Source organism: Cotesia glomerata, linkage group LG2, assembly GCF_020080835.1.
Source record: "Cotesia glomerata isolate CgM1 linkage group LG2, MPM_Cglom_v2.3, whole genome shotgun sequence".
NCBI classification, from domain to species: domain Eukaryota; kingdom Metazoa; phylum Arthropoda; class Insecta; order Hymenoptera; family Braconidae; genus Cotesia; species Cotesia glomerata.
Genome location: NC_058159.1, coordinates 16709552 through 16723273, shown reverse-complemented (window position 1 = coordinate 16723273; position 13722 = coordinate 16709552). Strand labels below are relative to the sequence as shown.

Sequence of the window (13722 nt, the reverse complement as noted above, 5' to 3'; positions counted from 1 at the left end):
TTTCGGCTATTATTAGTGTTTATGCTTCAAGCGTAGTAGTTAAACATTTTTACTACCTCTGTGTAACTCTCATATCAAATATATTCTCGAGTAACTTTATTATTTAATTATTAATAACTAATATTATTGAATATAATTAATTATTAATAACTAATAAAATTATAAATTTTGAGTGTAAATCGTACGGTCAGTTAATTAAGTGACTTACATAACCTCTAAAATACTCAACACGTATCACGAGTTCCCGCAAACAACGGCTATTGAGTTGTAAGTATAAATTATTTTTTACGTTTATTATAAAATCAAAAATTATTCTTTCTTATTTATAACTAAAATATTGTTGGGAATGGTAAAAAACGAATTCGGTGAAAGTTAGATTTTTTTACAATTGGGAAATTTTTTTTTTGTGTTTACTTATAATAGCTCTAACTTCGACAGAATTTTTTTTTCACTATTTCTACTATGTATTTTCGATATAATTAAGAAACATAAAATTTTTCGCTTTCGTGAAACTATCTAATTTTTACATGTATATTTAATGTAATCAAAGATAAAATAAATGCTTAATATAATAATTAAATAATTCAATCAGTTCTATTCATGTGTGTTTTGTATTGTACAGTGAACAATGCCAACAAAACGCAAAGGGGCCAATTTGAGCCGTGAAACAAATAAATCTAGAAGCATTCGAAATAGAAGAGCCCAAAAAACCGAAGAACAAGTTCAGGAAGAAAATACTGGAGCGCGTGTGAGAATGGCGCAATCGCGTCAAGAACAATCAAACGATACACGAGCTAAACGCAATGAAGTCATGAGATTAGAACAACGACAATCACACCGTTTAACTGTCAATAGACGCAGAAGGAATGACCAACAACGCCAACAGGCACATCGAGCATTTGTAGCTACATCATTTCTGCGTCTAGCATTCCAGTATGAGCCCGATATTGAATATTATGCTCATTCAAAAGTAGTAATTGGTGCTATGGACAAAGAATGCCCGTATTGTCATGCTTTGAAATTCAAAAATGAACCAGCCGGGATGTGTTGCGCGTCAGGGAAGGTACAACTACCTGTAATTGAAACACCATCGGAACCATTGAACGGTTTGCTTATCGGCACAGATCCAGATTCTAACGTGTTCCTGAAGTCCATTCGAACATTCAACTCATGCTTTCAAATGACATCGTTCGGAGCAACAGAAATAGTTCAAAATACTAATGCAAATGGTCAACAATACAATTCTACATTTAAAATCAGAGGCTAAGTTTATCATAAAATAGGCTCATTGCTGCCAATGCCAAACGAACCACATAAATTTTCACAAATTTACTCTATGGGCGGCGAGGACTCCGGAAGCGCACTAGCCAATCGGCAGGATGCACGTTGTGGCTACAATAACCTTGATTCATTCTTCAGCGAGCTGGATGATCTATTGAATGAGCATAATGAATTGTGGAAAATATTCAAATTCCACATGCACAAATTAGAAAGCGATAATCACGCTATTGTTATTAATCCTGATAAAACACCAGCTGGAGAACACATTCGTAGATTCAATGGACCTGTTGCTGACGACGTTGCTGGAATCATTGTTGGCGATCGTACAGGTGCACGAGAAATTGTGATTCGTAGGAGAAATAATAATCTTCAGTTCATTGCTGATACACACCGTTCATATGACGCTCTCCAATATCCGCTAATCTTCTGGAAGGGACAAGACGGATATAGCATAAATATTAAACAACGAAATCCCGTATCAGGTACTTCATTTATTATGAATTTGATTATTACACTTTTAACAAAACAATTAAATTATTAAACATAATTAACTTAAATTAATATTTATGAATATATTATTACAGGAGCCAAAACAAACAAGAACGTTAGCTCGAAGGATTCTTATGCGTATAGATTTATGATTAGACGCGGGCTGGATAACGTCATTCTACGATTTCGAGAGCTTTGTCAACAATTCATGGTCGACATATACGCGAAGATTGAGGATCTTTGCATTATCATTGCCAACTTACCAATCAGTCATTTCGGTATGAGCTCACCGAATCGAAGTGCATCTGATTTACTCAACACAGATATGAATCATGAACTACAGTACCATACTGTAGAAATGGCAAGCATTGTTAGTCGCTATGTTCCACTACTAAATAATGAACAAAAAATTATCTACGACCGCATCATGCTGGCAGTTTCGGCAGGACAAGGAGGATTCTATTTTTTAGATGCGCTAGGTGAAACTGGCAAAACATTCCTTATTTCGCTAATTCTCGCCTAAATACGATCCAATAATGGCATCGCATTGGCCGTTGCATCATCGGGCATTGCAGCAACTTTATTGGATGAAGACAGAACAACTCATTCAGTATTTAAGCTACTACTAAATATTCAAAATAACCCTGACGCAGTGTGCAAGATAAAAAAACAATCGTCTATAGCTACAGTGCTAAAACACTGTAAAATCATCATCTGGGATGAATGTACTATGGCACACAAACATTCGCTTGAGGCGTTGAACAGGACATTGAAAGATTTTAAAAACAACGACAAACTATTTGATGGCACTCTGTTAGTCCTTTCAGGTGACTTCCGACAAACACTTCCCGTCATTACACGTTCAATATACGCTGATGAAATCCACGCCTGCTTAAAATCATCGACATTGTGGCGTAATGTTGAAAGAGTACAGCTGAAAGTAAATATGCGCGTTCAAATGCTCCAAGATACATCCGCTAAAACATTCTCAAAACAACTCTTAGATATCGGCGATGGAAAAGTCACTATAGCTAAAACTGGATACATAAAATTAGCGAATGATTTCTGCACAATCATTGATTCGCAAGATGCTCTCATTGAACAAATATTTCCCGATCTACAAACGAATTACATAAATTTCGAGTGGCTTACAGAAAGAGCAATGTAAGCTGCAAAAAATGTGGACGTTGACATTTTAAATCTGAAGATACAACAGTTATTGCCAGGGGACTTGGTATCATATAAATCTATTGATACAGTTTGCGATTACACTAAAGCTGTAAATTTTCCAACAGAGTTTTTGAACTCACTAGATTTGCCAGGCATGCCACCACATAACTTACAATTGAAGGTTGGATCTCCAATTATTTTGCTTCGTAATTTAAACCCGCCACGGCTATGCAACGGTTCGCGATTAGTCATTAAAACATTAATGAAAAACGTTATCGAAGGCACCATTTTAAATGGCAAGTTTCGAGGTGAAAATATATTGATACCACGAATACCTATTATACCCACAGATGTGCCAATTCAATTTGAGCGTATTCAATTTCCGATTAGATTGGCATTCGCAATGACTATTAAGGGGGTATTCTGGTCTAGAAATTTGAAAAAATCGATTTTTTTTTTGCATATTTTCAAAGTTTAGACCCTTAAAAATATGTCCTTAAATGGATTTTTCAAAATTCGAATTATTTTCGAAGATACAGTCGATTTTGTGACGCAGCATCTAAGCCGGCCGATCGTCGCGAATCACACAATAAACAGTGGCAGTTCCTGGAAGACTTGAGCACTCGTTCTTTCCAAGAACTCTTTCGTTTTCGACATAAGCCTTCATATATATTCAATATATATTTTTATACTTCTATATATACCTTTATACATACTTAATATACTAGGAATATACATACTAAATATACCAGGAACTGTTCAATGCGAAAGTTATAATGTTGTTATTGTTTATCATTTATTATTCTGTTCAGTTTAGTTTCAATCTTGAAGCGAAGTAGACAAGTGCTCTGTGGATAGTTTTGTGAAATAATAAATTTTGTTTTTTTTATTTGCTTAAAAATGGATAGAAAAAGTGCGCGGGGGAGCAGTAGTCGTCCAGATAGGCACAAGAAGAAACGATTTTCATCAAATCAATTTACCGCTGAAAAAGATTTACTTCATCGATGTTTGGGATCCGAAACTCAAAATAACAATGAATCGCTCAATTCATTAATATGGACTTTTGCTCCCAAGCATAATCACGCTGGATCTCAAACAATTCAAATTGCGAATTATTTAGCTGTTGCCATTTTTTATGAAGGTTATTTACCCATCTTAAAAATGATGGAACTTATGGGCATCACCGTTGGTACTGAAGCTCATTCATTTGCTATCAGACGTAACGAAGTTCGGATTGAGCGCTCTGAGCTACGAGCTACTGCTGCTTCCAAAGAAGGCAGAACAGCTCGATTAGCTGAAAGAACTTCACAAAACATCGAATATGAAGTTGAGGAAGGCCCAATGTATGGATCTGGAATCGCCGATTAATCCAAAGTGAGTATTGAATGTTATTATACGAGTTATTCTACTATAATTGTTTCTCAAACTTTAAACGCGTTTTTCTCAAAACTACTTTTTAACTTCCCGCTAAAAATCTCAGATTTTCAAAAATCGGGAAGTTATTGTTTTTACCCCGTTTGGCAAAAATCGAGTTTTCATCAGATCTCGACGTTTGAAGGTCACAGGAAGCTTCCCTGACTACCCCCGCGATGTTGTCACTATGTCTGTATGTATGTATGTGTGTGTGTGTGTGTGTGTGTGTGTGTGTGTGTGTGTGACTATGTGACTCGCTTATAACTTTTGAACGGTTGAACCGATTTCATCGCGGTTGGTGCCATTCGAAAGGGCTACGCTGAACTTCGATTTTCTGAGAATTTGAACCGATTCGGACCGATAGATTTTAAGAAATCTTGAAAAATCTTAAAAAAAATAAGAAAAAAATCATTTTTGAAAGTAGTTTTTTTGGAATATCTTTTAAACGGCTCTATCGATCAACTTCAAAAACTAATCCGCCCTTAAGCTTGAAAAACCACGCCGATCGGCGTCAACCCGATCAAAATCGATTGATTCGTTCGAGAGATAGCGTGAACGAAAGAAAACCAAAAAAAACCGAAAAAAGTGTTTTTTTCACATAACTTCGTCATTTCTTCTCGGATCACTTTTGATGATATAGCATAATTTATAGAGCTTAAAAAACCGCGTCGATTGCTGCCAAAAACGTAGAAATCGGTTAATTAGTTCAAAAGATATCGTCAATAAAAGATTTGAAAACAAGTGTTTTTTTAAAATCACTGCGACATTTTTAACTTCCCACTAACAAAATCGAAGATTTTCAAAAATTAGGAAGTTATTGTTTTCACCCTGTTTTTTTTTTTCTTTACTCACGTCTTAACGATAATAATTTTTTGAATGAGCTTGGATAGCTCAAAATGACACGAAAATTATATTTATGAGCTCGAAAAGCGCAAAAAGTAATAAGTGCAATTTTAAGCGCTTAAGTATGGAATTAGCGGGAAGTTGCCGGGATGGCCGTTAGGGTCAATCGTTTTCCAAATTTTTTTGAAGTGGTTAACATGATATCTCAAGTTCTACCCGACCGATTCTTTTGAAATTTGGTGGGAATCTTCTTTATATATCTCTCTATCGCGTCTGCCTTGGATTTTAAAAAATTTCAATTTGGAGTATTTTTAAAAAATTCGAAAAGGTCAAAAAAAGGGGGTAAAAAAAAAATTGATATTTCATGTCGACGCCATTTTGTGAATTTTTTTTTTTTCTTGACTAAGGTCAACGCGATAGCGACATCTTTACAGATTGAGAATTTTTCAAATTTTTTTGTTTCAGATCACTACAAGGGCTGGAATCATGTCAACCAGGGTGCACCGTTTTTTTTGTAGCCCCCACTTCACCGACCTGTAATTTGTCCAATTTATCATTTTTTTTTTTTTTCAATTTTTTTTTATATTCTTGAAATGTTAATAAACATCATATAAAAAAACCTATAGTAAAAATGTTCTTAATTTTTTTTTTTATGTTAGTTTGAAAAATGCCTAAAATTTAGGCTTCTAGACCAGAATACCCCCTTAATAAATCCCAAGGCCAAACAATGTCTGTTTGTGGCTTAGATTTGAGCACACCATGTTTTTCACACGGACAATTATACGTTACATGCTCTCGAGTGGGTAAACCATCAAGTTTGTTTGTATTAGCTAAAGACGGGCTAACAAAAAATATTGTTCACGCTGCAGCATTAAGAGATTAATATTATGTAATTAATTAATTAAATAAATAATTATTATTTTTAATAAATTAAAACAATTAATGTTTGGTGTTTTGTTATTATTAAACAACATTCCCTCATCGTTCACAGCGCTCCAGGCCTTTTTCACTCATATTCCACATCCTTATACACTTCCAATAAGTTAGTAATTTTTTTTCTACACTAGAAATTCTCTAGAAATTATTCACATGGCAAAACAACGTTTGCCGGGTCAGCTAGTGTATATATATATATATCTATATAAATAAAAATAAAATGCCGCATGTATGTCCACGCATCACTTGAGAACGGCTGGACCGATTGATTAAAAAAATTCTTAAAAAATTTTCCCCCAAAGGGGATTGCGGGAGCGTTAACAATGAATTATTCCGGTTTTTGAACAATCGGTCCTATAGTTCCCAAATTTGGTAGGAATCTTTTGTAAGAGATATAGAAATAATCTCTGAACGAATTTTACGATAGCTCGCTCCACAGGGAGTTGCGGGGGTGGATATTGACAATGAAAATTTTTAACTTTCAAATTGTAGATCCTACAGACGTCAAATTTAGGTAGAGTCTTTCATATGTGATGCGGAAATGATCTAAGAGCGGATTTTACAACCCACCTCTAATAAGGATTACGGGGGTGGGTGTTAGAATGTTAAGTTTTCATTTTCAAACTGTAACTTCTACAGACTCCAAATTTAGTAGGAATCTTCGTGTATGATGTTAAGTTCAGCTAAGAGTGGATTTCATCAAATTCTAACCTCAAAAGGGATTGCGAGGGCGTTAGCCATGAAAATTTCTCATTTCCAATCGATAGTTTTTATGGACTCGAAGTTTTGTTGGAATCTTTTATTTACAATGTAGACATCATCTCGAATCGGATCTTACGAAATTCTTCCCCCGCATAGGAGTGCGGAAGTGATAATCGTCAAAAAATTCATATTCTTCAAATACAGTTCCTACAGATATAAAATTTAAAGAATCTCAAGAGATACAGGAAATTACAGGGATGGCCTTCAAGGTCAACCGATTTAAATATTTTTCTTAGTCAATGATTAGATTTCAACCAAAAACGAATTTCGTGATAATTCAATTGATATGTAGGTTGTGTCAGAGTGGTGAGTAGAATGTAAGAAATATTTTTGTTCATAAACTAAGACTTTTTGAGACATGAAATTAAGGACATATCTATTAAACTTCAATAACATTTAATAAAAATTTCCTTAGAATAATCGTCTCTTTGGCAGCGGGGAAAAAGTCATTGTAAGGTTTTCAAAACTTAACATGACATGTAGTTATTCAGTCAACGGACTAAGAATTTTTTATACATGTTATTTTTGCTAATCACATAACTAATTAATTGATTTTATGATTGCGGAAATGTAACGGTTGAAAATGAATGCATTTTTCAAACACTTGATTATTAATTTCAAGCCGATTAATAAAATCTATTTATCTATTATCAGTTTGTCAGTGCGTAAGAACTTTTTGATTGTTATTGTTTCAAAATACCAAGGAGAAGACAACCTGACTAAGGTCATGCCAGTCAATGAGATGTGGGACGAGCTATCTCACGTTCAAACCGCACTGACGATCATAAATAAATCGCCAGGCCAGTCGTTGAAAATTTACGGAATCAAATCGGAGTTTCCCTATTTCGTGCATGGGAAATTATACGTCCTGTGTTCGTGAATCGGAAAACCATCATCTTTATATATTTACGCACCGCAAAAAAAGATAAAAAATGTAGTCCATCAAAAAGCTTTAAATTGATTAAATGTATAACTATGTTGCATTGAATGTAAATAAGAATTTTGTATTAAATTTTGACTATACTTTTCACAAATATATGTAGGTGATACGAAGTTCACCGGGTCGTCTAGTATATATATATATATATATATATATATATATATATATATATATATATATATATATATATATATATATTATAACCCAAAATTTCCAAGGGGGGTATACGGGAACTTAACTAAACTTAATTCGAAAAATAAAATCTGGATTATACTTCGTTATCTTTCCGATTCTTGGTCTCTAGTCTCGATAAAATAGGGCGCCAGGTAATTTTTAATCACTAGAATTACCAAACTAGTGAACACGGAACGTAAAGAATTTTTATTCGCTAGGAATTCTCAAGCTAGCTAAACTTAAACGCAAACTCAAACAATATCAGAACTCAAACTTAAACTCAAACGTAATTAGATAATTTTTATTCGCTAGAAATTATCAAACTAGCTAAAACGTAAACTAAATCGAAAATACAGAAAACTTAACAAAATAAAGACCAAAAATCAGAAGGACAACGGAATACCTCGGGGTCGCTCAGTGTGCTGGTTTGTGGAGAGAGGGGGTGGTTCGGTTAGAGAGGATCCATAATTGTAATAATTTTATACGCAACACTAAAAATTTATCATTAAAACAAAATCGGTATTTATTCAGTAAACCGTAAACTTAATTAACAAACTTAATCTCAAATCCTTATAAAATTACTAGAACGATATAGCTAACAATATCAACGCTATAGCCAAGTTACAGTACCTTATTCTTATAAAATAAAACAAATAACTAAATAAATCTTAATGACTCGAATAACAATCTCAATTAAATCTATCAACAAAACTCTAAATTCTTTATAATACAAAAGTTTACTATAAACGAGACTATCCGATATCTCAAGACCAAAAACTAACTTATTAACGCTCAAATTACAATAAATAAACTAAAATCATACCTGATATAAACAATGCCGATGCTGAGTAACCTTTTATACTAACTTAAATGAACCTCATAACTATATTCATTTCTGTAACGTAAACTAAAATGCAAGAGATTAAACTCTTAACCTGTAGCTGCAATAATACGCACATCCGATCACTTGAAGTGATCAGAGGCGACTCTCCAACTCGACTGTCCTCTACGAGGTCTAAGACTCAACTCTTCTTAACAAAATCTAAAATCCAACTGTCTTTAACAAAATCTAAAATCTAACTAAAATTTCTATATTCAATTAATCCCCATAAACATTTTAATCTCTAAATCAAACAATTGAGGCTCGGAGTACAGATATTCCTTTAGTGGATGCTCTCCGGGAACTGACTACTGCTGGGATCGAAACCAAAAACGTAACTCAAAACGTAACTCAAAACGTAACTTAAACTCAAAATTAAAATATCAAAAACGTAACTTAAACGTAACAAAAACTTAACGAAAAACGTAAACGTAAACGTAACTCAAACTGATCCCATATGCTTTCGTCATGTTCCTCTACATCAGAGCACTGGCGTCTCAACCAGACCTAGGCATTCCACCTGGAAGTCTCAAAGGGTTACACCGGCGTCTAGCATCAAACGAAACCGGGTGACTTATAGTCCCGCTCCACGGTAACGCTGATTTACCCACATACTCTGCAGCCTCAAAACCCAAAACTTAAAATTCGAAACTCAAAACTCAAAATTCAAAACCCACAAACCAAAAATAACTCAATAAAACCCATAAATAACTCGACCTCTATATTTTTCAAAAACTTGACTCTAAAACTGACTCTAATTTCAAAAATCTCAAAAGCTCGACTGTAACTGTAACTCTCTAAACTCACACTAAAACTGTAGCTCCTCGTTACTCGGCATCCACACTCGGACTCTACTCACTAAAGACTCGCTAAGAACTCGGACTCTCCTGACTGAAGGTTCGCTAAAGACTCTCAATTATTTTCTATAAAATTTTGGCCTTGGAATATCGACTTAGAATCACAAAAAATCCGTTGGCGCTAGTGACGTTCATTTTAAATAGATCCCGGTCGAAAAAATAACGTCACAATATATATATATATATATATATATATATATATATATATATATATATATATATACTAGCTGACCCGGCAAACGTTCTTTTGCCATGTATGTTATTTCAAGAAAACATTTTTTTAATTCAATGGAAAGAACTATCTTATGTAAGTGTGCAGGGATATATTTATAATGGAAAGCGTTATAAACAATAAAAGTATGTTTTATTTAGGTGAATAAATTAATCTTTATTAAAGTAACGAATATATTTTAAATTACAATCCTTAATAGCTATTTAAACATCAAAAATAATTATTCATATTTTTACTATCAATTATGGCAGTTGAAAAAAAAAAAAAAATTAATCTCTCAGCGCAATAGAGTGTACAATATTCTTGGTTAGTCCGTCTTTAGCCAACACAAACAAACTGGATGGTTTTCCCACGCGAGAACATGCTACATATAGTTGTCCGTGAGAAAAGCACGGTGTTTCCAAATCTAAACCACATATAGACAATGTTTGTCTTTGTGACTTATTGATCGTCATAGCGAATGCCAATCTAATTGGGAATTGAGTGCGTTTGAATTCAATTGGCACATCTGTGGGAATCATAGGGATTCGTGGCAGCAACACATTCTCGCCTTGAAACTTGCCATTCAAGATGATGGCTTCAATAACGTTTTTTATTAATTTTTTAATGACTAATCGTGTGCCATTACATAGCTGTGGTGGGTTCAAGTTACGAAGCAGAATAATCGGAGATCCAACCTTTAATTGTAAATGATGTGGTGGCATTCCTGGCGAATCCAATGAATTTGAAAACTCAATTGGATAATTCACAATCTGGTTGGTATCGCAAACTGCATCGATAGATTTGTATGACACCAAGCCCCCAGGCAACAGCTGTTGTATTTTTAAATTTAACCCATTGACGTCCACATTTTTAGCTGCCAAGATCGCTCTTTCTGCCAGCCACTTATGATTTTCATATTGTGTGTGTACGTCGGGAAATATGTGATCGATAAGAGTATTTTGCAAGTCGATGATTGTGCAGAAGTTCGTCTGTAATTTTATGCATCCAGTATTTTCATGTACAGCAACTTTCCCATCGCCAATATCTAACAGTTGTATAGAGAATGTTTCGGCGGATGGATCCTGAAGCATTTGAACGCGCATGTTCACCGTAAGTTGTACTTTTTCAACATTACGCCATAGTCGCGATGATTTTAAGCAAGCGTTAATTTCATCAGCCCACGTTGAACGTGGAATAACAGGAAGTGTTTGTCTGAAATCACCTGAAAGGAGTAACAAAGTGCCGCCAAATAGTTTATCGTTGTTTTTTATATCCTTTAATGTCCTATCCAATGCCTCAAGCGAATGTTTGTGTGCCATAGTGCATTCATCCCAGATAATAATTTTACGTTGTTTCATCACTGTGGCCATAGGCGATTGTTTTTTTATGTTGCACACTGCATCTGGATTATTTTGAATGTTCAACGGCAGCTTAAATGCTGAATGAGCTGTTCTGCCTCCATCTAATAAAGTAGCTGCAATGCCAGAAGATGCAACGGCCAATGCGATGCCATTTTTTGATCGTATTTCGGCAAGAAGTAGCGAAATGAGAAATGTTTTGCCAGTTCCACCTGGTGCATCTAAAAAAAAGAATCCTTCTTGTCCTGCCGAAACTGCCAGCATGATGCGGTCGTAGATAATTTTTTGTTCATTATTTAGTAGTGGAACATTGCGACTAACAATGCTTGCCATTTCTACAGTATCGTACTGTAGTTCACGATTCATATCTGTGTTGAGTAAATCAGATGCACTTCGATTCGGTGAGCTCGTACCGAAATGACTGATTGGTAAATTCGCAATAGCAATGCAAAGATCCTCGATAGCAATCAATGCTTCATTGTACATTGCATCACTGAATGATATTGCTAGATCGTTGCACCTTGTACGACGTCGATACAATATATCATCAGTCATTGAATCTTTGTGATTATCCCACAACATTTGTGCTCGGGCCGGGAAACATGTAGTCAATAGTATATAGCAAATAGTAGACGAATTTGTTTTCCTATGCAGTTTAATGCTGCTTCAGCAAGCATACTGTCCCAATGGTTGTCTTCTTCTAGCAAGCCTAGAGCAAGGCATGCATCTTTATACGTAGGATACTGTTGTCCATCTACCTTCCGTATATCTTGAAATGACAATGGTCCGGTGACATTAACTAACAATAGTCGCAGATAAAAGCACTCAGTTTGCCTTGGATTGACTGTATAAACACGACCCAAATTATTTGATTTGAATAAACCGGGGCACGGATCAACTGGTATCCCTTTCTTACGGGGCATCCATTATTTCGACTGAGTCCATGTAAAATACCGTGGAACTTCAGAATAGTGCAGTGTTTGTGCGAAGGCACCAAAAGCATCCGCACGATTGCACAGTTCAAAAAATTCGGTGAGCGTAGTTTTTGGTGGATTTATAGTACGTTCAAGCGCTGTATCGTTGGTGAAATATACGTGCTGGCCGTTTTCAAGATGGACAGATAAATGGATAACTGCTGGATCCCGTTCATGAATTGGGAAACCGAAAATGCGCCAGACAGCTTCATTGGAACTGATATACCTGCCAATTTGGTAAATCGTAATTCCATCATTTTCATTCACTGGAGGAGAATGAACATTAGTATTTTCAACCCTAAATACAGACATATCACTTCTTTTATGCATATACTTGAAAATATACATGATACTCTTCACCGAACTGCATAACTCAACATTAATATGAGCATCGAATGTTTTGCTCAGCAAAGGTGAATATGGTACCACCCAACGATTATCAATGTCGATGTCTGCCTTGTTGATAATTTTAACGAAAAATTGTCCGCCATTTTCGGTACTTCTTCGACGATATATTGGATATCCGTCAACATGTGTGACCGTATCGTTAGTAAAATCTTTAGGAAAACGCTTTGTACATTTTCCGTCCACCATGCAAGGTGATGAAGGATTCAGATTTCCGCACGGACCATGAATCATGTTTGTAGTAACGATATCAAATAGTAATTGATCAGTAGACGGATCTGGGATCTCTGCAGAAATCAAACTATCGATGTCATCAGCATGTATTTTGTCGACCAACCAAATTAAAATGTGAGCATGAGGTAATCCACGCTTTTGCCACTCAACTGAATACATCCAACAACGTGTTGGGCCAAATACATGCAATTTGGTAATAAAGTTGATTAAAGACTTTAATTTTTGTTTAAACACACGTGCTGTAATGTCATGACGATGTATTGAATGTTGTCCTGGTAATAGCAACGATGTAATTTCCGGCCATTTTGGATTACATGTAAAAGTAATAAAAAGACACGGTTGTCCATATTCACGCACGAAAGTCATAGCATCCTGTATGTCTTCTTGCATGTGACGTGGACTACCTATGTACGATGATGGTAAGATAACAGAGTTACCAATTTCGGCAGTGTCAGCGTTATTCGCAATAGCATCTCGCAAGTGAATATATTCTTCCGTACGCAGCTTCTGTGTATTATATCGCAAGTATCTTAGTCGTTCACTCTCTATCTTCACATACATGTCGACCATAAATTGTTGGCAAAGCTCACGACATCGTAAAACGATTTGTCTCGGCCGCGTCTAATCATCAAACAATATGAATAAAAATCCTTCGAGCTAACGTTCTTATTTGTTTCAGCTCCTGTAATAATATATATTTAAATTAATTGAAGATTTATTCTTTAATAATAAAATAATTATGTTGTTAATAATGAAAGAATTACCTGTTACGGGATCTCGTTGTTTAATGTT

At 35.1% G+C, this 13722-nt stretch overlaps 2 protein-coding genes across 2 annotated transcripts; both read right to left on the bottom strand.

Moving 5' to 3' along the window:
* Nucleotides 1-10246: 10246 nt before the first annotated feature.
* On the bottom strand, nucleotides 10247-11899 carry LOC123259000 (ATP-dependent DNA helicase PIF6-like). The gene has a single exon (XM_044719257.1). It carries the CDS (start codon nucleotides 11897-11899, stop codon nucleotides 10247-10249), a length of 1653 nt encoding a protein of 550 aa, XP_044575192.1.
* A 344-nt stretch (nucleotides 11900-12243) lies between these two features.
* On the bottom strand, nucleotides 12244-13491 carry LOC123258999. The gene has a single exon (XM_044719256.1). It carries the CDS (start codon nucleotides 13489-13491, stop codon nucleotides 12244-12246), a length of 1248 nt encoding a protein of 415 aa, XP_044575191.1.
* Between the last annotated feature and the right edge of the window lie 231 nt (nucleotides 13492-13722).

Coding starts and splice junctions, on each gene's coding strand:
- LOC123259000 (XM_044719257.1), bottom strand. CDS start 11,899: ATGTTGTGGGATAATCACAAAGATTCAATGACTGATGATATATTGTAT.
- LOC123258999 (XM_044719256.1), bottom strand. CDS start 13,491: ATGTATGTGAAGATAGAGAGTGAACGACTAAGATACTTGCGATATAAT.